The sequence below is a fragment of the Betta splendens genome, chromosome 2 (assembly GCF_900634795.4).
Source record: "Betta splendens chromosome 2, fBetSpl5.4, whole genome shotgun sequence".
Taxonomy (NCBI): domain Eukaryota; kingdom Metazoa; phylum Chordata; class Actinopteri; order Anabantiformes; family Osphronemidae; genus Betta; species Betta splendens.
The window spans coordinates 22,736,773-22,762,826 of record NC_040882.2 but is presented as its reverse complement, the minus strand read 5'-3'; the positions used below and the strand labels follow the sequence as shown (position 1 = coordinate 22,762,826).

The window sequence follows — 26,054 nt, the reverse complement described above, 5'->3', positions numbered from 1 at the left end:
GTCATTTCTTAAAAAAACAGTCCAGGGGAAGCGGAGCAGCAGAGACCAGCGACGTCCCTGCAGGGATTGTGCGGCTTCTTCAGTATTTGTTCATTTTCATTGCACTAAATGACATTCAAGCCCTGTGTGATAAACAAGTTGTGGCTTTAATGAGGCAACCTGTTGATCCTGCCTTAATAAGGAAGGCGTCTAATTTGGCCCGAGAGGGGCATGATGGAGTCTAGTGAGGGAGTCTAGGGTCACCTTCTCGCTTTCTTCGGCTGTTTTGAGGATTTTCTACTTTTCTTTTTATGCTATATTGATTAGTCAACAGTATTTGTGTCTTAAAAAAATAGGAAGGGGATTAAAGTCAAGAAAAAGCTCTCAGTTAATGTATTTCTGTCCTCTTTGCATCTGTTTCAAAACAATTGCAGGCTCTGATGATATTGGCAAAGAAATGATTTTGCTAAGAGGTTCCTTTCAGTTTAAGCAGCTAATCTGTGTCTAAATCATACTAAATGGCACCATTAGGTTCAAGCTCTAACTCCTACACTGTATGGTAAACACATGTCTGCAGGGTAGTGAAGCTTAGCCTTTAAGACTGGAACCAAAAGGAAACACTACACCAGACAACACATTCTGCATAAGAATAAAGTGCTTGGATAAATAATTTTGTTTGTACAGACAAGTTATATTTTTTTACGATTATTCATTTTTTCCTCATTTTCATGCTTAAAAATCAAACTATATTATAATTTAGCTTTTATAGTTTAGAACAGTTTCTGTGTGAATTCATTAGCCTGTTTCGGAAAACAAGTTAAGTTTTGGAAAATAAACTTATTTACATTACAATATACTTACATTACTTGGATGTTTAGCAGGGGAGGAAGGGTTAGCATGGATCAATGCTGATAAAGCTGTTTAAATAACACAGTTAGTGCTTTAACCAACATCAATGTAAATTGGTAGTTATATGCTGTTGGCGTTTCTCAACAAACAGTAGCCAAATGAGGATCCTAAAGAAAGATTTGCCTTAGTTTTTGTGCACATGCTACGCTAGGCTAATCACCACATATTGATCTTTTTATCCAAGTCTCAAGACATGTGCGTAAGCTTATTTCTTTTGTGGGAGACAAGAGGGTGATTAATTAATGATGATTTAAAGTGGCTGTACTTTAACTACCTCACAATTAATTATCATTAAATGTATCGATCTCCATCTCACCTTATTTCAGGACTTTAAAATGGGCCTGGCTATTACTGAAGTGGAACTGACAGCTGCCAATATCAAGGACGTGGACCGCAAGAGCTTTGAAATCAACACACCATTCAAGAACTTCTGGTATGTGTGTTTGAGTTTGTGTTAACGACAACCATATGTTGACAGTATTTTACTGCGGTTTAAACTTGCCTTTACAGGCTTTAGATTGTTGTTCTATTACAGTACATCAGCAGCAAAGCATCCCCACACATTACACTGCCACCATCATGGTTATGGACTGTAGGTGTTATGACTGATATACTGTATATCAGTCATCTGCCCCCAGTGTGTTTACTATAAAAATTAATTTCTACAATAAACTATACGGTAATAACTAAATAAAACTGTCATTGACTTTACTCACGTTGCCTTTAAAAGTTTAATTAATTATAAGCCACAGTTTATGAAAAAACTGTATTAGTAACAATTGTATCTCAAGAAGCATCAAAAATGGCTAAAAGGCAAACAAAGGCTTGTCATGAAAAACTGTTATTAAGAATGTGGTCAATGTTGTCAAATCTTCCATTTTCGTCCAACCTACTTGTAGAGTTGAAAGATGAAGTCAAGCAACAAAGTTAGAATGGCTAAAAAAAAAATACTTACAGTACATACAGAAAAAAAACAGACAGAGCTGTTTTAGCTACAGCTACTTACAGTAACTGCTTTAGCTTATCTCCTTAATTATCAGTATTAGTATCATTTGTCAGTTCAAAACAAACAGGCCGGTAAAAAATGGATTGATTTCATGATGATTCATTTGGCTTAAAGGTGCTTTCATTTTAACTTTCCCCTGTCCAATAGCAGCTACAGCATACAGTACTTTTCCTTTCACATCCTAAGTTATGACTCTAATAGGTGGGCATGTGGCATAAAGTCACTGTACATTTGTTTCAGGCCCGTTGCTCCCCTGTCATCTGGGTTACTCACACCCCCTTGCTGACCAGTCCATGCACTCACACCTCACACCTTACAGAGTTATGGGTCAGTTTAGTGCACACGCCACATGAGAGCGGAGTGTTGTACAAAAATCATTAGCTATTGATCAGAATTTTTTCATGAAGCCTCCGGTGGGAGCCTCGCGCGGGTTCCACTGCCTTTCAGGTGACTCCGGTCCCTGAGGGCCTCCAATCAATGGGCGTGCTGCTTGTTTGTGCTGTAATGGCCCATTTAGAATACAACCGTCACAGCTGCCTGGCCAAAGCGCGGCTTGCTTATTTGTATGTGCTTGTTCACTAGGTTTCTGTCTTTTCTTAGCCCTTCCTACATTTGCCTGTTGCCTCGTGTAGAGATGTTTTTTCCTTATTCCTCTACCTGTCTGTTGCATGTCCGATCGATCTGTTTGTGTCAGCTCCCTTAATGGTCCCATTGTTTGGCGGCTTCGTTAATACGCCAGACGTAATTGCCATTTTGTGTGCAACAAAAAGAGGTGGAATTAAAATGAGCCAGAGTCTCCCGAATTGTTTTGATGAGGGGTCGTGTGTGTGTGTGTGTGTGTGTGTGTGTGTGTGTGTGTGTGTGTGTGTGTGTGTGTGTGTGTGTGTGTGTGTGTGTCTGTGTGTGTGTCTGTGTGTGTGTGTGTCTGTGTCTGTGTCTGGATCAAATCGATTGGTAGCCCTGGGAGCGTTCTCCTACCTGCTCAAGGTGGGGATTAGTGAGAAACTCATCTAATCACTTTAAGCTGTGGAGACTCACTTTGGCTTTTCCATTGTTTTGCTGCTGTTAAATGGCCAGAGTGTTCAGGCCGATGCGGTAGATACAATCGTAGACTTTTATGAGTAGAGGGAATGACAATGAGGTAAAGAGGCGAGATGTTACCAGCCGGAGAAGTTTGGAGTGAAGCAAACTCTTGATCAGAAAGCACTTCTACTAACGTAAAGCTGCAGATAAATGCCTAGCTCAAGGGCATATTGGAGAAAATCCATGTTTGTCTGGGTTGTTTATTGAAACTTGTGGACAGTTTTCTATACTTCTCAGTAAAAGCTCTTGGCACCAAGGTCTGTGGATTATCCTGAGTTTTCAGGCTGTTGTTTTTGGAAGGACGTTGCTGCTTTTCAACCGTCTGATTTCATTTGGCAACAACGTATTATGTCAACGGAAATTATAGATTATAAAAAAGTATAAAACTTCAAAACTAGTGGTTCTGCACTGGCAAATATTGTAACATCACATGTTTTTAACATTGATGTTACAAAAGTTGTGTGTATGGTGATGTTGACAGGCAAGTCGACAACTGAGAGGAAAAGAAGAGTGAAATACTTCCTGACCACAGGCTTACGCTTGTTTTTCATACTATGCAGTACTTGTACTCTCAAAACCCTTCTTTCGCTTTCAAAATGTCTCACGCTCTCAGGTTTCTAGTGCTCGTGTTCAAATCCTCCTCCTCGCTCTCGTTCCTGCTGCTCTCTCTCAAAACCTCTCACGCTCTCTCTCTCGCTTCAAACGACGTGTATCAAAGTTAACCAGCCAATAGGAGGCCAGGGCTGCTGACCAATCACATTATCGCTTACTCTGCCCATGCGGAGGAAAAGCAAAGTAACTTTAGACAAGTCTTTCAGCATCCATGCTATTAAACGATTAAACTGTGCTTTCGAAAATTGGAAAACTACGCTCTTAATTAAAAAAATAGTGAGCTCACCCCATAGTGAACAGTCAATGTGCTGGTCTAGGGTTAAAGTTAACGTTTTCCCTCTCTCATGACTCATTCCTAAGCCCCTCCCTTTAACCTGCAGTGCATCCTTACAAATTGAATTATTCCTTCAGGATAGTGTGTTTTGTCTTTCACTTGTAGTGCCAATAGTGACACTTGTGGATCTATAGTTAATAACCAACAGACCTTCACGTGATGTCAGAAAAATATTTTTAGACTTTAGACATTTCACAGTGCTGCAAATCTCAATGGTTTATTTAGGATTCACCGAAATCGCCTGTGTCACGTTCCATGTTTATACCTTCCTTATTATCACCTAGGTACACAAATTCTACTTCATGTACAATGTTATAATTATAGGCCCACTGTATGTGCTCACGTCATATCTTTGGTCAAGGTGACTGTTGTAAAATCAGATTAAATGTACTGTAGGTACTGTATGAAGCCTTATATAAAAGTGTTGATGGTCGGCATTTAAAATTCTTCGATACATTGAAAAGAATTAGTGTTTTATTGCATTAAAGGCAGCACTGCGATACAGTAAGTCCTTCATTACACACATTCACACACTTAATTTTGACTGTCAGTTTTATAAAACCTTCTGCTTAACATCATGACCCACTTTGTATTGATTCCTTTGCCATTATTTACATTATGCATGCACGCAGAAAGGAACTCATGACCATTCATCATTCATGAAGACGAATTTGATTTGCTCATTTACATGTGGTATGTAGGGTAGCAGGGGATAATGTCCTTGCACACCGAATAGGATAAAGGAGCACCACTGGGAGTAAACTTAAGATTGCCCACTATGAAAACTGAATTTTAAATAAAAATAAGAACGATTTTTTAAAAGTCAAGCTGACGCCCATTAAATTGGATTACCAAATTTAATTGTCGTGCTATAAAATATGCATTTTCATGAGTACGGACTGAAGCTAAGTCCCACATGTGAATAAAGCTGATAGTAAAAATGCATTTTCATGATGATTTCCAGTCTGGGAAGGTCATTTGACCAATTCAAACAGAATGTGAGAGATTTGTTCTAATAGAATCATTTAACATTTTCAGATATGCATATTGGATTTTCTGTCGCAAATTGGGGAAAATAAAAAAAAGGAAGATTGATTCAGTACAAAAGTTATAGTGCTTAGGTTAGCTTAATTTAGCTTAGCTTAAAGAAGTGGAAGCTGCTAAGTCGGGATCTATCTGAACATAAATAAATGAACCTACTAGCACCACAAATGCCTCACCAATAAGCACATTTCTTTTAATGTGTAAAAAGTGGTTTTATTAAAAAAACTGAGCCAAGTAATATTATTAAACACATAACCTGCTTAGCATCTTAGCATAGTAGCTCATACATAGCTCAAAGAACTGCTCTAGTGTAGTGTGAATTCAAAGCTTCTCAATGACGTAGACCTCAAACATGACAGTTTACAAATAATGGAGCTCTGTTACTACTGCATGCTGTAGAATGTACCAGTAAACCCAGGTAAAGCTGCACTATTCATGAGGTTGTAATGCAATGGACCTTGGGTGACTGCCGGAGCCACACCTCCATTTAATTAGTGGGTGCATAATGAATAAGTCAACTTTTATGCACAGTAAACAGCTTTTTAGTGAATTCTGTAAAACTACTGTTGTAATAATAAATAGAATTCCACAAGTAATATTTAAAATACACTCAGTAGTAGCTCCTTAAGTTTGCTTTTATTATTAGAACTTTGAAGATAATTACACAGGAGCTGTATGGAAACAGAGCGGCGCTCTGATTGTACTTACAGCACGAAGGGAGGAACAAGATGGACGCTTGAAACCTGTGCTCGTGTGCGTGATTGACGTATTTAACAACAATTTGCGATTTCTTGAAAGTTGTAATTTAACCGGGAGCACATGAAAGCACATGAAAGCAGCTTAGTCATAACCAGATTTGTAATCATAGCAAAGGCAACAGTTTCATTATTGTTAGCTTGTAAAACCCAGCAATTTTCCTTTTTGCTTCTCTTCTTTCATTTTTTTCTATTTCATTGGTGTGGATGGATTGATTAGGGTCTTTATTCATATAATTGGAGGTGTTTGGCTTCATATTTTTGTGCTTCTCTCTCCCCATTTCCCTCAGAGCTGCACTTTATTTTGACACCAGCTTTCAGTGCATATGTAAAATTCTGTAGCTGTGGTTACCTGCATTTGCGCGGCTTCTGCCTTCTGCCTGTGTTTGCCTCAGCCCCACTGCAGCTGAGCACACGGTGTGAGCAGTCGTCTCCTTAGACGAGCCCTGGGCAGAGATCTGTGGGCGCACAACGGCTGAACCCAATCAACCTATTGATCTCTGCTGGGTTACTTGGGCGAGGTTGACCTGGCGCACATCCTCGGCTCTGGGCAGCGGCTCCCCCCTCCCCACCGGCCCCTTCCCACCCGTCCGTCTTCCATCTTACTTTATGCCGGGCGCCTGGTTGCCATGGAGACCAGTGTTCCCGTTTCTCCCTTCTAAGAGCTTCTTTCGCTCATGCTGGAGCCGACTTTTTCCTCGGTTTTAATACGGCTGTCGATCTCTGTCGTGCTCCCCGTCACTCTCTCAGATTGTTACGTAGATGCAACATGCATTTAGCTAATTTAGACTTTCTCAGTATGTTCGCCCACTTCTTCAAAACGCACACTCACCTAAAATTGCAGCAGAAACTTTCCCTGTCTGTCCCTGCAAGTGCTCATTATAGTGTAACAGACACACATGTGCTGTATTTACTCACTTCCGTGTGTGGATGTTTTTATTTCCTCCCAAAAATCTCTTCACGTGTGGAAAACTAATGCGTGAACCTCAGACAGATTGAGAGATGGAAATGTCACACACATTGTGCATGAAGTCAGGTAACCTGGTGCCATTTTATTACAGGTGTGGACTTCATTTCCCCTTTTGGGCTTTCTTACAGTGCTGTTCTACAGTATGATATTCATCCCTCAGCACAAATCATGGAGTTGGGTTAGGTTAGGTTAACGATTGGCTTGAATTGTGGCCAGTTGGGCTTTTTTTCATATGTACTTGGACACTTGAAGCATGTAGGAGCAGCCTCCAGATTATCTTTTAAAATGTTAAGTAGGTCTGACTCTTTACTGAAACAACACGAGCGAGTGTAGAGTAAAGGTGGAGAAAAATCTGATTTGAGTTATTGTAACCAGTTACTTCAGTACATATGAAAACGATTTCCTTCTTTACATAATGAGTCGTCTAGTGTGTTGTACTCCCGTCTTAAGGGCCTAAAATTTCGTATAAGATTTAGCTGTAATTGGGCCAACAGGCATCCCATAGCCATAAAACGCCTGTGCCGTTATTAAAAGGAAGCCACTTTTAGCAGTAGGAACATATTCATTATATTGACAAATTACCTTCATGTGCTTATAGTGAACTCACCTTTAAGGTATTTGCACCTATTCAGTTTAGAAGCAGTATTTTCTTCTTATTTCCCTGGATTCCTTGACTTTCAAATTCCTGTTTTAAACCCAATTCTTCACTCTAATTTCTTATTGTATTATATGTTTTTTTATACTCTGTCAAAAAAAGTGTTTTGAGACTAAGTCACGCTGAGTTTAATTGTGCTACAGTAGGTGAGACAGCTTGATCCGTCTGTCCTGTCGCTTGCTCCCCACCCGTCTATCAATTCCATCAAACCTACTGCAGTCACACATTGACAGACTCACTAATCAGCCGCCCCAAAACTACTCCCAAATACTGCATACAGCCATAACCCTGCCAAGTGATAGTATGCTGTTTAATTGCTCTCTCAAATCAAATCAATAACAGTGAGGCATTGTTGGGGCGGCGGGGGGACAAAAATCAATTGTTGCAGCTTCACGGCCGAGTCAGAACAGGAGAAGGAGGAGTGGATTGAAGCGGTCCAGGAATCGATTGCCGAGACGCTCTCCGACTACGAAGTGGCAGAGAAGATCTGGTTCAACCCGGCCAACAGGACCTGCGCCGACTGCCGGGCCCCGCAGCCGGAGTGGGCGTCTGTCAACCTGGGTGTGGTCATCTGTAAGAAATGTGCAGGTAAGGGTTACACAAACAGGCCTGTCGCCTTCTGAGTGTTTCTGAAGGACGCATGTGCACAGGATGCTGGAAAACAACGCGCAAACACCGAACCACAGCTTTGTGTGAATAAAAGAAAGACGCTCAAGTGAATTAGCATTCAACCGGAATTAAAGAGAGCCAAGAGTCATAGACATTTCCTGGAAATAAAACTAGTAATTTGCAAAATGATAAAAAGATATAAACAATTTAAATCCAAAGAAATATTTGTAGTAATTATTCATGTTTAAATGCATCCTACCTACAGACCAATTAGTGTTCAGCTGCCAGAAGGATGTTAGATAATGCAAGTGGCTAATTGTAATTTATTGTTGAAGGTGTGGCAATTGAACTATGTGTCTATAGTATTTTCCCTTTAATTAGTGCCAATGTGTGGTTGTTTACAGAAAAACAACTTGTTTTTCAAAAAGCTTTTCATCCTGCTTTGAAAGTCTAACTTTTTCAAGAATTACCGCATCTTTAAAACTGAAGCGACTGTATGAACGTCAGGGTAAATGAACTGGAGTTGGACTCGAACAACCAACATGCATAATTGTCTTGCGTATATTAATTAATGTTTTATGGCTTTCGCTGGTGTCAAGTCATTGCTTCTAATCTCTTGGGAGGTTCTGAGCACTTAATGCGTCTTAGTGCTGTGTTCCCAGTCAGTGCCTGTGTGAGTATATAGCCTGACCCCGAGGTTCTTCTGGAATAAGATCTCAGGTGATAAGCCACTTATGGGAGTTGGCGTCTGGCCTCTGGTCTCTCTAATCTTTATTTGGCAATGGTGGATAGCTCAGATGAAATGACAACAAAGATTAAGCCACGGGCGAGAACTTGGAGGATCCCAAACTGCTCCTTGACGCGCTAAACGTGATTAGCGAGAAGCAGCAGCCGCGCTTGACGTAGCGGGGGTTCGGGCTGGTGTGTTTTTCCTTTTCCCTCCTCGTATGATCCTATGCACCCCCCTCCAGAGCTTCTCCTGGCCCGAGGTTCCTCCTGGAGTCATACATTTTAATGCGATGCTTCACCTCACCTCTGCAAAGCCAGTGTAATTGGTACGCATCAGATATCCAACATCCTTTTTCAAACACCCTTAAATGATTTCATTTGCAATGGTGTTTAATATTACATTTCGTCGATATGCTGGGAAGGAGAGGGTGAATGTCTGCAATGAGGAAGCTGTCCTTACTCTGTGCTATCCTTAAATTAGGCAGCGGGCCATTTGGAATACCAATGACGGCTCCCGCTTTTAATTAGCACTCTCATGTCATGGACAATAAAGAGAAATGCTGAACAAGAGGAATAGGAAAGAAGTAATGAGAAGGCTAATGGTAAAAATGATCCCAGACTGGCTTAGCCCTTGAATTTTAATAGTGCGTAGCTTTACTCTGATGTGACCAGCTCCATACTGTAATATTTAGTCTTTGTTTGCATAGACCGAAAATATGTCCACCTTTAAGGGTCCAATGTATTAGAAATGTAATAATATTTTGAATATCCCAAAACAAATGAATCCAGTCAGAAAGTCAAGAAAAACAAACATGAGGTCAAGGTTTTATTAGAATATAAGGGCCGTTTTCATTACAGGGGCATATTTTGAGTTGTACTTAATATTGGAGACAGCTTGCCGTCTGGTTATGGTTTAGGGAAATCCAAAACTGAACATAAAATATGATTGAAGTCAGTGGAGATCTGCATGGAATGACTAATGCGGGTCTACACCGTGCACATGGAGGCAGGTGGCTTCTCTTTCACTGCAGACTGGAGCTGTAAATGCTTTTTCCAGCCCCCTAACTGGTCAGACTCACCTTTGTCAGTAACTTTACTTCCTTAATAACTGCAGCCTCTCTCTTTCTACTCTCTTCCTGTTGTTCCCACTCGTTGCCCTTTCTCCTGCTATCTTACACAACCACCAGAGGAAATGGCATTACTCTAAAGACTCAGAGACCCCTCTCCACACATGTAATTGCAATAAACTCCTTTAGGCCAGGATGCAACTTCTAGACACGTCCGCTGGCAACAGTTGCCGTGGCAACGTAAAAAGCAGCGCTCATCGCTGTGCTTTGTTTCCGGCGCCGAGCGAAGGTAAAATGCCACACAAGCGTAAGAGATGCTGCACGACCTGTTGCTGGAGTCGCCGGGAATGTTTGGAAAGTTCCCAAAGGCAGAGGTGGGATTTGGTTAAAGCCATTTTCCGTGGAAACTGCTGTGATGGGATTGGCCTTTGGCATATTATTAAATCGAAGGTATTCACAACAGTGTATTCATCATGTGCTGCACACAGAGGTACGTGCACATGGTTGTCAGCTTCAATACAGTTATAGAAGTGGGAACTGGCTCAGTGGTTGGAGCGTTGCAGGAGTGGGATAAGCTTGTTCTGAGCTAAAAGACACAAAATGAAACATGTGCACCTACTCTGCAGCTCTCACTTCAATATACTCTCTATGTGATCAAAAACGTCTAACTTACTTGTTGAGTGCCTCATTATTTAAAATGAAAGAAATTAAATTTCAATTCCATCCAAATCACAAGGTTATCTCAAGGCTCTTACTGTAGCAATGTAAGGTTGAAGACGTTACACAACTACTGTAAACCCAACAGATCCCACATACAGCAAGCCTTTAATCACAGTTTGACCGCAACATTGGAGAGGAAAAACTCTAGTAAGTGGTGCACGAGTGGCACAGATGTTCATACTGTACAATCAGATATGGCGTATAATTTTGAGCATTATTCCATAAACCTGAGGTTTGCCTGTTATTGATCACCTGACTACATCAGGCCTGACCAGACTGTGGGACACAATTTGGTGTACAGTCATTTAAATCCAATGTGGGAGCAGTTAGTTGTGTCGGTTGATGTGCTCCACCGTCGGGTTCATGAAGGCATCACCACTCAAGATGCTTGTGTTCTTGTGAGAAAGACGTTTCCGTATGTATTTACATGTATGTGTTCAGGCGCTTACTCCAGTTGGACAGTATGGGATGGTCCCAAAGCAAATAATGATCACAAGCTACCAAAACGTACATCCTAGTTAAATTTTCCTTTTTAGTGTCTTAGGTGAGAAATAATTCAACGATTTTTGGCATCTGCGCTTTTTGGATGCGTCTCCAAACAGCCTTTCACAGCTCGCGGACCCGCATTTTCATTCACATCTGCTCTACTTGAGCATCAATCTAAAATTATCCGCTGTTATACACAGGACAATAATTCACATTCGCACATACAGCGTGTTTCTGCCTAATGTATTATGCATGTATGCTCTGTCTTTGGCCATCAGCAACCCCACAAGCCTCTCGTTCACCCAAATAAACAGGCCGACCAACAAACACAATGAATTACTCATGATTCATTAGCAATTAATGGGCCTCGTTCTGTGCTTTCATTTCCAATTAGACGCAGTGAGGGGACTAAATATGTCTGTTGTGAGGGAGTGAATGAGCTTGCAGTGGTGCTCCATTTCTCCATCATGTGACTCCCTGTTTATTGTTTATTTCATCAGTGACATCTGAAGTGTATGTTTTTTTTCAGATGAAGAGGTTTGTTTGCATACATGTACTTTTTTTTTAATTTGCATCATTTTCACATGAGCTTTTCAAGAACTGAAAGCCGAGACCGGAAGCCCTTTGTGAGTACGAAAGCCTTCCCACCGAGATGTGCTGTGAATGAGGAGGCTTTCATAAAACCTGAGCTCGTGCCGCTCTCCGTGCACGACGTTGTGTGATGGCGGTCTTTCTCTGCACCAGGGCACCACCGCTCCCTCGGCCCGAGCATCTCAAAGGTGCGCAGCTTGAAACTGGACAGCAGCATTTGGAGCAATGAGCTGGTGGAGGTACGTGTGGCTTGATGCATGTGACCAATCCATGAATGAATAAAAGATGAACGGCTCTCACCTGTATTTGTCCCCCGTGCTGTGTTTCTCCAACACGTCAGCTCTTCCTGGAGGTGGGGAACAAGAATGCTAATGCTTTCTGGGCCGCGAACCTCCCCGCGGACGAGGACCTGCACGGCGCGGCCACGGCGGAGCAACGCGCCGCCTTCGTTCGCAGGAAGTACAGGGAGAGGAAGTACAGGAAGGTCCTCGAGGGCTCTCACGACCCGCAGCAGCTTAATCAGGTACCCATTTCCCCAAGTTGCGCGAGTTCAAACGTCCAAAATCCATAAACCTCTGTTTTCACCGGTCGCGGCTGAATTCATGTGCCGCATTAAAGTTGGAAAGTTAGTGCCCAGTTTTACACGGCAGGCAGATCAGAGGCAGCGACTGCAGGGACGCGGTCCAGACGATGACCGGCGCTCAGGAACGCAGCGCACTGAATCCCAGAGCAGGGAGACATTGATTTGTTTCGGCTTCTTATTCTGACGCCTTTGTGCCTCGGTAGTTGTGAATGTCAGTAGTGCAGTCGGGTTGTTATAGTGTTTAATAAGTACTCGCACCGGTTACAGACATCATATCAGAACCGTCCTGTTGCTCTAGTTGCATTGTGTGGTCACATACTCCAACTTCACGCTTTCTGTCCCACAAGATGCGTTTAATGTTCGGTGGAGCTATTAGAAATAAAGCTCCAGTTCTTGCATACAGTAGAATAAAACAACTCTGATATTTACATCCAACTTTTTTTATAATACTAACGCTTCAGTTTATTATTAGAATTGAATGTGGTAAGACGGCAGATTAGGACTTAGAGTTCAGACTCTGTGACTCTGTGACGCCTTCGGACGCATCTGATCGGAAATGAGCGCGGCTGTGGTTCGAAGCGGCCTCGTTTAATCAAGGTAAACCTGCATGTCTGTTATTAAAGGCTCCGCTCGGCCGACGCGCTCAGATCTCCATCTCTTTGCCTCCCACACCGCGCCGAAATGAATCCGGCGCCCTTGTTTTTCACCGACACATGCATTTAAATCCACATAAGAGAGAGGAAAACATAGCGTGTGATTAAAATAAGAATGATGCCGGCCCCAGCAAATCATTCTTCGCTGATCTGCGAGTCAATATGATTGATTTCTTTCGTCCACAAAGCTGCTTTCTCCCGCTTGAATTATGTCTCTTCACTTCATTAGAGCCTCGCATCATGTGAAGACTGAGGCAGATCCAACTCATTTTCTCCTCTAAAGAAACAAAGTTCATGGAGTTTGATAAGTGGCCACCGGCGGTACCCTCATCTGTACTGCTTAAACGCGCCACTTGGCCCGCTCCATTAGCTGAACACACTGTTCCTGGAAGAGCGCACACTTCCCTGACCTTTTGACTGGCCGTAAAACTTCAATATCTTAGCAACTACTGTACGCTGTCGGCTTCCACCTCCGTCAGCATTTACCCTACGCATTGTTTTCCTGGGCAGAAGGGAACGGATGGAGATGTAGGGCGAGCGAGAGGGAGCGAGAGAGCGGGGGGAAAATGGAGGAAAAAGACACAGCAGCTGCAGCGGCTAAGTGGAAAAGTGGATTAGGATCCTCAACAGCAGCGCTTGGGCCGCTTTGATGGCGGCTTTGCTGCTTTTATTTTTACGGGGTGTCGCCGCCTGCAAAGGTCGGAGCGGCGCAGTCGGCGTGCGCGCTCGCGTTTGTGTCCGTCTCGCAACTCGTCTCCACAACCCGGGTTAATAAACACTCCTCAGAACAGTTCCACTTATTTTAACGCAAAGTAATAAATCACGAGCGGCCAATAGCAGAGCGGAGTATTTTTAACACACTGTAAACAAGGACACTGAGCTTAATCTCACTGGACACATCGTTCCACTTCTGTGTCACATATACTTACTGTATGAATGTGAATAAATAAAAGCTATATAAAACCTATTCCTTGGGGACGCGTCTCTGTAACAAAGACAATAATACCAGCAATTCCCTCATTGACATTCATGCAATTTTGTAATGGTCTGATGGCATTTTAACAGGTTTTATGGGCCCAGGGGTCAAGAAACGCACTCGACACGTTCAGTCAGTCGTCGTTTTAAGTGTCAGTTCCAGTAATGAAATAAAAATAAAAAATGCTGCGCCGTGATTTATACCTGACTGCCTTAATAAAGCTCCCGCCAGACTTCTCTCCCCGCGCGCATCTTCATTCGCGGCCGCGCTCTCTCTCTGCTGCTGCTCCTCATCAGGAGCCCGTGTCCCGGCGACCTCCGCGGAGTCTCCGCAGGCCACACGACCTAGAGCGGAGGGTGTCGGAGGACCTTCTTATATCATTACACGCACACATAAACCCTCTCGTGGCTGCAGTAATTGCTATGACACAGAAGGTCATTTCCAGAGACGATACAGAATAAGGCCAGGTTGCATGGGACTGTTTTGCTATAATCTCACCCTCAGTGTGTGAGAGAGGCCTTTTTTTTTACACTCATGCAGCAGATACTGTAAAACACATGAATTAGTGTTTTTCCTACGCGTCCGCGTCGCTGTGCGGGTCCTGTGTTGGTATCGACGGCTCCTCCGTTCGCTTGTTTGTGTCGGGTCGATGCAGCTTACCGCCTCGGCCCGGGTCCGATGAAAGGCGAGCACGCGCGTTGAAATTCCGCTATTTGCCACTCGACTTCTCCGTTGATCCACTTTGTCGCAGGTTGCCGCGCGCAATGTCACATCAATTGACTTTGCTGATCGGAGGAGACAAACAGAGGGAGAAAATGTTTTCCTCGCGCCGACTGCATTCTGCTGCCGCCTTCCTCCTGCTCCACTTAGGCGGCTCAGCGTGAGACGCTGGTGAATAGTGCAGTGTAAACTGGAGTGGCCAGACACTGTATATACAGTATGGCATGTCTGCTGAAGCTGCCTTGAAGCACAGAGCGAATTCAGTCAATGCCGAGTCGAGGCTAAGTAGCCTTTTAAAGGCTCGTATAAAGGATCCAGTAAAGGAGTTGGAGACAAGCATTTGTCACATTCCTACATCTTGATTCTAATATTTGAAGCCTTTATATCGATGGACGGGTCACGTTAGTTCATATTTAAAGGGGCACTCCGGCTTTTTCAGCACCCCAGGCTGATGCTGTACGTCTAAGTCAGACCCAGTTCTATGAAGTTGAAAAGAGAAAAGACATTTACCAGACGCAAGATCTAATTAAAGATTCCATTAAGTTGCATTAGGAATTTAGCGGGATTCGAAATTGACTCAGTTTGAGGCAGGAAAAGTTGGTGTTGCTGTAAATTTCCAACTTTATAACAATTAACTGTAGAATAACACTGCACCATAATGATATATAATAAAATTAACCATAACAATAATACTAATGATATGTTCCTATGTTTCCTATGCCTCATATTCATTCCCCTGTAAAGGTGTGTGAACGAGGTTCATCCCTTCTAATCAGAGAAGCTCAATTATTTCTGCTTGAGTGCTGACATTATTATTCATTGTCATTTCATAAAGTAATACCTGGCGGGACGGGGAGGGCAGTTCACTTTCATATTGTAGCTTTAATTTGAAAATAAGACTGTGAGACTAATGTTGTCGTGTTCATTTGTTCAAAGCTGGAATTAGCCGATATATGATTAAAACAATGCAGCATCCGTATGATTTATAATTATAATATTTACGTGTAAAGCTGATCTTCCTCCACCTTAGCGTCCTTTTTGCTCAATTTCTTGCTTTTTTCATGCCTTTTTACACCCACATATCTCTTATTTGAAACTGTTAGTTTCATTATATTTAATATGGCCCATTTGTCCTTTTCCTATTTGCCTTATTCTTCTGTTCACAAGAATTTGATATTTAATGGTTCCCACAGGGAGAATTAAAGTTGGATCTTATTTTAACTTCTCTTTGGAGATCAGCGGGTGGAACTCGACTCTAAACTTTATATGGTTTTCTGATGCTGCTTTATGGACTTTTTGTCCTCTATCAAGCTGCCGCACACACACACAGACCTGTGGAGTGACTCCTACACAGAGAGTAGCGCTCGCCGCATTTTCTCTGCCTTATTGGATGAGAAGTGAGAATCAGAGATGTTTAAATCCAGCTATAGAAAGTGAGTGAGTCATGACTTGAGGCATCACTGGGAGCATGACAGGTGGCCACTAAACTGTTACTGTGTGTGTGTGTGTGTGTGTGTGTGTGTGTGTGTGTGTGTGTGTGTGTGTGTGTGTGTGTGTGTGTGTGTGTGTGTGTGTGTGTGTGTGTGTGTGTGTGTGTGTGTGTGTGTGTGCGCATGCGTGTGTGTTCAGGCTCTGTGTGCAGCAGTGGTGACCCCGGACGTGCTGCGAACCATTGCGCTGGTCTTCAGCGGAGCGGATGTGATGTGCGCCACCGGGGAGCCGTCGTTCTCCACCCCCTACCTCCTGGCCCAGCGGGCTGGACAGAAGCTGCAGATGGAGTTCCTGCACCAGAACAAACTCACAGGTAAGTTTGCGTTATCAGCCAACCTACGATTTAATAGAAAACACACAATTATTGATAATAATTAGCTGGTTTTGTAAGAGCCACCAGCTTCTTCTACTGCAGGTTCTGTTTCAGCCGACGCAGAACGTTTCTGTGGTTAGTGAGGTTCTGGACCGCGGCTACGAATCGGGCCTTAAAAAGCGCTGGCACAGGTGTGTGAGCAGCTTTTCAAGTAGGTGTGTGAGTTGGGCTTTACAACCCTTGGCGCCACATTTTTCAGTCCATTGTCTTCATACTCTAACAAGCCAATCATGTTTAAAACTCGCACTCGCCGCTGTGCCGTCGTGTTTATATAAGCGCAGTGGGAGCGGGCTTTTTAACGCTTCCACAGCTATGAATAGGAAATGAAGGCAGAAATACCTACAGATTTGAAGGCACTAACTTTTAAGTTGAAATTTCTCGCTCTCTCCCGCTCGTCTTTGTGTTCCACCTCTTGTGGCTCCGGCGCTGGAGGTGCGGCACAGATGTGCTGTGTTGTGCGTCTGTGTTTAGTTTGTGCGGCTCCACACAGGGCTGCTGATAAGAATGTTTTACATTAAAGGAGCCGGGCCATTTGCTGGGGACTGTACTTTACATAATGTATGCGCCGCATCTGTGCGCGCTCGCCGCCACCGAGCTTGTTAGGGTCTTCTAATTGCTGGCATGGGTCACCTGGTCGCCATGGCGATGGCCATTACTCGGAGGTGTGCTGCGGCCGCGTGCACATTTATGTTTGTATGTGCTGCACTGTACGGGGGGCGTCTGTACATCCTCATTACAGCATGTGTGTGCAGGGTGCAGGGATGCATCACAAACAGCCCGGCGTGGAGTCCAGCTGAACTGATCAGATACTGCAGGCTCCGGTCAGGGAGGTCAAAAACACCGAACTCTGGCGCCAGCAGACGTGCAATGTTCTGGTGCTGCAGTGGAGGTTTCGCCCCAGGGGCAGTGGAACCAGTGCAGAACTGGGCAGGCTGGGACCAGTGGCTGCAAGGATGCTGCTCAAAATGTTCTGCAGCTCAGTTCATTAGGTTATTAGCTGCTATACTGTAAGGTCGGTCACATCCCATAGTGTTAACGGTGCAGAGCAAAATACATAGACACTAGAAATAGGTTCTAAAGCCCGTGTTGTCACGGAGACAAGCTGTGGAAGCATTTTGTGCTAGGATTTTATTAACCTATTGCCCACAACCTGACTCATTTAGATTAAGAAATGCCAGGTATTTCCTAACGGGCTGTGCTGTGTAGTGGCTAAGTGCTTTTCCTGCAGGACGTTTACTGTACGACAGTACTGTCACTGCTGTGTTTCATCACATGGGATCTGCTGAAAGGAGCAGCACAAAGTGAAATTCAGTGTAAAACAATAAAACGTCTGTAAACATCATATTTGATGGTTTGCCACTTCCCACCATGTTAATGACGCCTGCGTTGGTCCTGTGCCCGTTCCCCCTCCAGTTTGCACAACGTGAGGAATTCTGATTAAACCCAAATTTAACTTTTTTCTAGTTTTGCATGCGCAGTGTTGTGTCTGGAAGGAGCCGGGAACAGTTCAATAACCATAAGACAGCGTCCCTACTGTATAGCGCGGCGCTGACAGAGCGATGATAGACAGAAGAATAGAGGGAGCCAATATCAAGGACAAAAGCACAGTTCAGAGTTTTGAAAGCCTTCGTCTCGGCCGTCAATTAGAAGTTAAGTTCTAAGACACACAATTCACACACACACACACACACACACACACACACACACACACACACACACACACACACACACACACACACACACACATAGGCGCTGTCAGTACTTCGTGTGCTTAGCGGCGTGCTACCGTTTGCCTACCTGTGGTGACTGTTTACCTGTTTATTCCCTTTTGTTTGTCTTATAAACACAAGGAGGATGCTCCTCAGCTCCACTCTAACGCCACACCGAGCTGTAAAAAAAGACTCCGTATCGAACCAAATGGCGAAACGGGGTCCTTTAACAAATTCGCAATCCCCCAGTGGGAAGCTGGGGTAAGTCGCTACGAGAAACAATTGTCAGACACCCTGAACAATTCGGAGTCTTAACAGCTGAAGTTTAAATTGGAGTAGCTCTTCGTGCGCCGCGTCTCTTCACAGCGTGATCCGTGCTCCCAGTTTGTAAAAATAAAACTAGGAAAAGCCTCCGTTTCCACTGGATATAATGAATCAAAACAAGGCCGGCAGCCTCGTTCCAGCCGAGCCCCTCCTCCGTCCCTTCCCTCCGCAGCAGCTCATTTGTAGCTCCGGCGCTAGGACGTCTACTGATGGCGGCGCGTTGCCACTTCATTAGCTGCCTCCCTCGGCGCGTTTGGCTGCGCTCGGTCGCCGGCCGCCACGGGCCCGGCTCTCCGCCCGTACCTGCTCAGCCCGCAGCTCCCTGGGATGCTCCAGGGCTGCTTTTCATTTACATATCCCCATTCCAGCTTCCATTAAAAAGCCAATGGCAGCTCTCGGATGCAGTGTTTCTTGTCTATTGAGGAGCCCCTGAGGGCGGCTCCAATGATGGCTCTATCCCTTATAGTCCAAGGCTTCCAGTGAGGTGGTTTCTTCCTTTCAGTATTTGTAGGTTCGTTTTTCATCCTTTATGTCTAGTGGTATGTTACACTCCAGAGGCTACGACAAACAAAAGCGCCTAATGTACAGTAGAAGGTCTTTGAGGACACTGTTTTAATTAGTCACAACTAAACCAAAAGATAAAAAATAGCGTGAATGTCAAAAGGTTTTTAAGATAATCTCTTTAGACACAACTGGTGGCAAACTGCTTTGTCCATCCATGTCCAGACAGGCAAATGTGAAACTTTTAACTTTTTAAGGCTGTTTTTCAGACTTGGAGGTGAAAGGAACAAAAGTCAAAGTCGGTTTAATTAACCCCGTGTCAGCGTCTTTACAAAACCCAGCTGAACTGAAAGAGTTTATTGAATATAAACATCACTTGACAGACTAGAGTGATGAACTTTGAAACTTTTACTGTACAAATATATAGAGTATACTGTATACCGGCATCTTGCTGCTGGTTTTAATGACTAAGGGATCTGTGGCTTTGCTGGTGACAAACGAGCCCAGTTCATTACCACGCAGACGGTTTGCTGGTGCCTGGACTTGTCACTCTGTCCGCCGGTGCCACCGCTCGCTGTCCAACAGACACGGTGGTAATTGGCTTTTAAATGCTGCAGGTGCGTGACATTAAACCACCTGCCACTTGATATTGTTGACAATTTACTGCCCCTAAACTTGTTTGGAGTTCACACAGACAGACAGAATGCAACCTTTAAATATCCTGTCTTACTCCGGAGTCCTGGGAAAATGTCACATCCTCTGTGGTTAATATCAGTCACATGGTTCCTGTATCACCTCAAGTTTCATATTTGTGTGTTTACTTTCTTAAATTAGAGGATCTGAAAGTGGCTGAATTGTTTTGTTTTGAAATTGAATTGAAATGGTTGATGTGAAATATTGACATCACACATGGTTGATTCTATTGTTTAGTGTTTTGTATTTGGAACGGCTCATCCTAGTGCCTGTAGACGCTTTTAGGGCTGCTCCTGATGAGTCGGCGGATAGTGTTGTTGGAAACCTCTTCCCAGGTTTCAATGAGTGCATCATTGACTGCAGGTGGATGTGCTGGACAGTCTGTGGTGGTGGTGTACGAGATGTAACCAGACATAATGGCCATAGGCGCTCAGTTGGATTTAGGCCGAGGGAACGTGACGGCTAGTCGGTGGCAGCGCTGCCTTCAACATCCAGACACCGCCCACACACCAACAAACACAGAACCCGAATATGTCAGGAGGTGTAAGGGAAGTGTGTTTGTCTGTGGCCGTGGTGTGTGAGACCGTTGTCATCTGGGGGTTGTGTCGGTTCTATTTTTCCATTTCACCTGTTTTCGGGTTTCACTCGTAATAAAGCAGCGGATTTAGTCTCTTGTGCTTCCTAAGTGTCAAACTTTTCTTTTCCACGAGCAAAAATGCTGATGCGGCATCTTTTGGTAGGTTGTTCGACTTGTAATAGATGCGTGAGCAGTAACTTTCTGGCTCTGCTGTAATTGAGTTTTTTCGCCCTAGACGCCCTGTGTGTGGATGCACCGAAGCCCTGAGCTTTTTTAAAAACCCCAGCTAATGCCTAAACTGTGCTCAGAGTTGGTGTTTAATGGCAGCTCTTCTCTCCACCCAGGACACCACCGACTGTAAACTCAAGCTAAAGACCAGTGCCTCCTACTGTTGACATCAGTGAGCCTCTCCTTAAATGACACACAACGGATTTAGAGGCAAAGGAGTTTTATTGTTGCCACCCGAGCGTCCCCGATGCCTCAAATCTCTGGAACTGCCGGTGCATTAAAAATTTATCCAGCAGACATTGTGTGGATAATAAAAATATGAACACCAACACGAGCCCAGACACACACATCTGCACAAACACTAAATCAAAGGCCTTGTTTCATTGTGGGCTTCCATTCCGCCTTGTTTCTAGTGCTTGTTCTCGTCGTTGCCGTGTTTTTATTTTTAACCGACAGACAGGACGCTGAGAGAGCGGAGAGGTCACGAGATGCTGCTGAGAGTCTGGGAAAATTAAGGGTTTTTCCTGCGCTTGAGTATGTGGATGGGTTTAATTTTGGAGATGAGTGTTGTTGGCGACAAAGTGTGTGTGTGTGTGCGTGTGTGTGTGTGTGTGTGTGTGTGTGTGTGTGTGTGTGTGTAGCATCTGGCTGGATCTCAACAAATGAATTAGTTTCCATAGTTACGTGAATGAGTGTATGTTTACCCTCTTGAGAATCTGCTCGGGTCTCTGTGTTGCGTTGCAAACTGTATCTCAGCCTTCGTCGTTGTGGTTTCCCGCTTGTGGCGGCGTGCGTGTATGTGTGCGCGCGCAGCTCTGATTACCCCACTGTCCGGGCCTTGTTGGGGACCACTTTGTGACCGTTGCCGTGGGCGACCAGATGGCTAATTGAGCACTCTGTCATGTCACCCCCCTTCACTGGGGACTGAGCCAATCAGCACGAGCCAGACTTCTCAGCTGCCGCCCCCACAGACATCACAGTCCCATCTTAACAGAGTCCAGCTCCCGGGGCCCAGGGGGACTGTTTAGAAAGCTCACAGAGAGAGTCTTGTTACAGCGGCTTCAGCGGCGAGCCACTGGCTTATTTACATTCCCTCAACCTGAGCGGTGGGGAGATTTGTTCGCGCGGCGACTTCCCTGCAGTTCACTGATTAAATTCCGCGTCAGGTTCCTTGTCGTCACGAAGCGGCCACGAGGTGCAGCCTCTCCGTGTTCGATAAGAGCCAGAGTACAGATGTTATAAAGGCTTCATGTCACTTTTGTTCCAGATTGGCTTTGCATCCATTGTATCACACCCACACTACTGCACTCGCCAGAAATGCATGATGCGGCGACGGTGAGTCTTTTTCCACGCGCTACCGGTTACAGTCGGAGGCTAATGGACCAAAGATAGCACATGTATTTAATTTTTTCCTTTTAGTTATACATGCAATTTACACAGAGATCCAGAACTATTTTACAAACATTTATAGTAATCTCTCCAGACTGTGAGTAGAAACATATTCTTCCACAGTAAAATTTCCTCAAACACATGTTCTGTGGCAGTGCTTTGTTCTCAGCGAGGCAGAAAGTTCCAGCTTGTAGTTGACCCTCAGACTGATTTTGTACATTCATAGATTGTTATTGTGCCAGATTAATTAGCTTGATAAAGTGACTCCACGCAGAGCGCAGGCATTCGGAACGGGCAGGCCTACGCCATCAGATGGTTTCCGCTAAGTCTTTGTGGAATATGCAGCGCTGAGATGAGGCCGGTGTCAGTGCGGGGTGGAAATGTGGCTTCAATTAAAAGTGGTTCAATTAAAGTTATTTTACCTTTCTTGATGAGAGGGCCGGGGGTGGCGGAGATAAAAATCAAGATATTGCCAGGACTGTGGGAGAAAATTGAACTCCGGAATGGGAGCTAATTGAATTTGAGAAGGATAAGCTTGAACGGGGGGCTCTTAATGGCGAAGACATCTTCTAATGTAAAGGCCAAAAGACCACAGAATGCTGAATTCATTTTCAACAGATTCGGCAGCTTTAAATTCTCACAGAAGCTCGTTGTGACTTTGCTGTAGATTGACCATGAGACAAAGTCATGACTAAATAAGCAGCGGTTTGTGCAGTAGAATCATGTTTTATGCTTCTTGTGGAAAAATACTCTAAAATAATATAAAGATAGAAAAGGGATTAGCACTATCTTAATCTGGGAACAATCCGGACTATATTCATGACAATATTATGGTATGTCAGCAACGATTGACATACAGTATGATGGAAACTGCACACTTAAGAGATTATATCTTGTCAATATACAGTGATATTGCTGCGGTTATATACTGTAGGCTTTATGCAGGTAAAGAATCACACACACCACCACAACGTAAAGTTTGAGACCTCACAAAAACAACACAAAAGTGCGGCTGGAAAGCGACTCCTTGCTCACCTCTGTCTCCTCCCTCACCTTGCAGACTTCCCCAGACTTGAGGCGGGCTCAGACAGAGCCTGCCCATCGGACTCGTCCCTCTTCATGGACGGCTTCCTCTACGTCTCCCCCGGCGTCTCCAAGTCCACGCTGGACCGCCGCGGAAGAGACGGTGAGTGGCAACACCAATCAATCCATCAGTCCATTTGTAAGCAATTTACTCTGCGTTTTTGTCAGAAGTCTGCTCCGGTTGCAGGCTTATCGATCAATCAGTGTCAGCCTGTCGCTTGTCAAACTGCCAAACCTTACACCAAACAGTCCAGTCAAAGCCGTCAATACGCTTGTCTTTTATGGTTCCTCTGGGAGCCCGTGTCAGACACAGGAGGTTCTTAGATGCTCTACACACGCAAAGGCTAAATTAGGGCCACTTCATAAGAATACATTACAATTTTGATAAGACACTGGTCTAAATGTGAGAGATGCTTCTTTCAAACTTCAACATTCTCCCTCAGTTTTCTTCCAAGAAACCTAAAAACTTTTAGCCGGGCTCCATTTTATATTCAAAGCTGCTGCTGCACCTCTGGCTCCGCGGTGGTCCCACTTCTCCGAACAGCTGGACTGTAGCTGGGGCCCGTGGGTAATTAGGAGAAGTAGATGGCTGCAGATGCCGCCCCCTGGGGAAGGAGGGGGTGAGGGAAACCTGGGGGAAGAGAAGGTGTGTGTGTGTGTGTGTGTGTGTGTGTGTGTGTGGGGCCGCTTGTAAATAATCCAACGGATAAAAGAGTGCAGATTAATTATGCTGCTATCCAGACAGCATTTTTGGAATATTTTGCATTGTCCTGTGACTTCAGCACTTGCTGTGAATGCCTTATGTACTACAAAACTAAGTGATGTACACCACAATTATCCTTTGGGTTTATGTTGTCTGTGGGGGGGGGGCAGTGTAAACAAGCTAAACACGACAGTGACTATTACGGCTTCACATTGTGACGGCGCTGCCGCCGCGCGCTTCCACAGCCGGCATCATTAGCATCCATTTGAAGTGTCTGAGCGCATGTTCAACGTGAGCCCTGCTCCTCCAGTACGCGTCCCTCCGCACGCTCCACCCTCCACGAGCCCCGGTCTGGTTTCTCCTCTAAAACGTCTACAGCGCAGCCACTTCCTGTTCCTCGGCTCCGCCGCAGGTGACCATTTTGTCCCGGTCCATTTTAGACACTGCTCCAAATTTGTCTCTCCTTGGATAAGTGCTTGCGATATTGCGGCCAATAAATACCTTGTTATTTCATCCATTATGGAGAAGCTTTGCCTTTTGTACTTTAATGGTGCTTTAACTGCAGCTGCACCTATTGAAAAATTCAGAGGGGCTGGATTTAAAACTCAATGTGCTCCAGCTCCTTCAATCAGGAGGAAGCACTGTCGGGACTTTGCGAGCATGGCAGGAGGAGGTATTTTTGAATGTACTCCGGGATGCCTTTGGCTCCCAGGCTAATGGTTTGATGGTCTATAGATACACCCAACATCTTAATAATTCATCAGCTGCGCTCAGGGCTTAATAGGACCTCTCTGCCACAGCATCTTTTTGTCTCTAACAACTATATTCAGATTATGACGTACGCACGGTGATAATGACCTTGAGGCATGGCTTTGGGGCGTCATAGTATTGTCTGGTATCGTCCTGATAAAATGACAGACTTTTCTGCTTTTGCTGGCGTTGAGTACATTCTGTCTCCCTGTAGGAGCTGCAGGGAATAAGGACTAGTGGCAGAAAAACAACAGCCTTTGTTGTTTGAGCTGAATCTCAAACGAGGTTGAAGCAGGTTTATTACCGCTCCGTATCCGGTTTGCACGTTCGGATCCGGCGTGAATCAGGAAAAGTGAGTCATGCTCCTCTCGCGCCGCAGAGCGTGCGTTCGCCGGCGACCGTTTGCGAGCTCGGCAGCGCGAGAGAGACAGTAGGCAGTTACTGTCTGAAATGGTGAGTGGCAGCAGGGAAATGGCACCACCTAATTCCTGATTAGATCCGTCTTTTTCTCATCAGCGGCGCTGCAACGCTAACCCGCAGCCGACTGCGAGGGGAAGCAGAGCCACAGAAGTAGAATTACATTAGCCGCCTTTTATTGAGGACGTGCGAACAATTCAATTACTTGCAGCCACGAAGCCGGAGTCACATTTTTTTGATAATGAACCAAATCTTCTTTATGGTTTACACTGAGAATTAGTTGTCAGAGAATGTTAAGTAGTCACTTTTACAGTACATTAATCTGTTTTAAGTTTTAGAAGAAGCAACACAAAGCCTATTTAAAGTAATTGTTCAAATTCAATATGCTCTTTAGGAGCCTTTGTTCTCATAGCTGTGCTTCCACTTGCCGTACACAGTGAGTGGTGCCGTTACTTAGGCAAGAAATACGTGGCACATAATGATTTTTTTCTTTATCTGAGGCCATATCTGTCCATTCCTTCCTGTAATGAAGTGGGCTGTAATTCTGGCACAGACAGATCCCTTCAGTTTCTCCATTTCCATTTCCATCCCCCCTGACAAGCTGTCCAGCAGATGTCTTCATCACAGATATTTTAGTCCGATGGCGAGATAGGCAGAAGATTGGCGGGAAGGGGGAGAGAGGTGGAAGGTGGCGCGAGGGAGGAGGGTGATTCAGTGGGAAGGGGCACAGCCTGCTGTTTTGATTAATACTGAAACGGCGTCTGCACGATGTTGATAAAAAAAGTTTAGGGGGGCATTCGATAAATCTGGGAGGGTGTAGTTAAAAATAAAACCGAGCCGAAAACCTTTTAGTAAATGTTACCGTCTAAGTTGGTCCATTCAGCTGATGAACAGTGAGACAGTTTAATTGCCTCATAATGACTTGATTAGCCCAGTCAACCTGCTCATCCTGCATACGTGGAGTGAGTGAGAAAAGGAAGCACGAGTTCCACGGTCCCTTTTAGGCCCTTTGCTTTGCGGGGAGCGCTTTCGGCGAATCTAAGCTAATTGGCCCAATTTAGCTGGTGGAGGCGCGTCGCCGCGGTTGGCTTCCGCCGGCGCCGTCTCTGGCGGATGGCTGCGGACCCCCGCGGCGAGCGGCTGGGCCACCGAGCCCGATGCCGTGTGTGGGGAACAGCTGGCAATGGACGCAGCTGCTTGATTGTGAATCAAGCACTATTGTCGCCTGTGCTGCGCTGGCGCTTGTGTGGGAGCTGGTGGGATCCCGCCCGCGGAAGCGCTAACAAAGAAGACAGCGGGGAAGCTAGCGCTGTAGCGGGGAAGCTAGCGCTGTAG

The 26,054-nt window shown here is 44.7% G+C and overlaps 1 protein-coding gene across 3 annotated transcripts in view; it reads left to right on the top strand.

Annotated features, from left to right (window-relative positions):
• The window catches only part of arap2 (ArfGAP with RhoGAP domain, ankyrin repeat and PH domain 2), an 84,332-nt gene that overhangs the window by 29,836 nt on the left and 28,442 nt on the right, over positions 1–26,054 (top strand). For all 3 annotated transcript variants that reach the window (XM_055507049.1, XM_055507050.1, XM_055507051.1), the window contains exons 10-15: positions 1,215–1,321; positions 7,736–7,935; positions 11,703–11,788; positions 11,890–12,072; positions 16,111–16,285; positions 22,827–22,952. In XM_055507049.1, the coding sequence (XP_055363024.1) occupies positions 1,215–1,321; positions 7,736–7,935; positions 11,703–11,788; positions 11,890–12,072; positions 16,111–16,285; positions 22,827–22,952 (877 nt within the window). The remainder of the gene's footprint in view (positions 1–1,214; positions 1,322–7,735; positions 7,936–11,702; positions 11,789–11,889; positions 12,073–16,110; positions 16,286–22,826; positions 22,953–26,054) is intronic.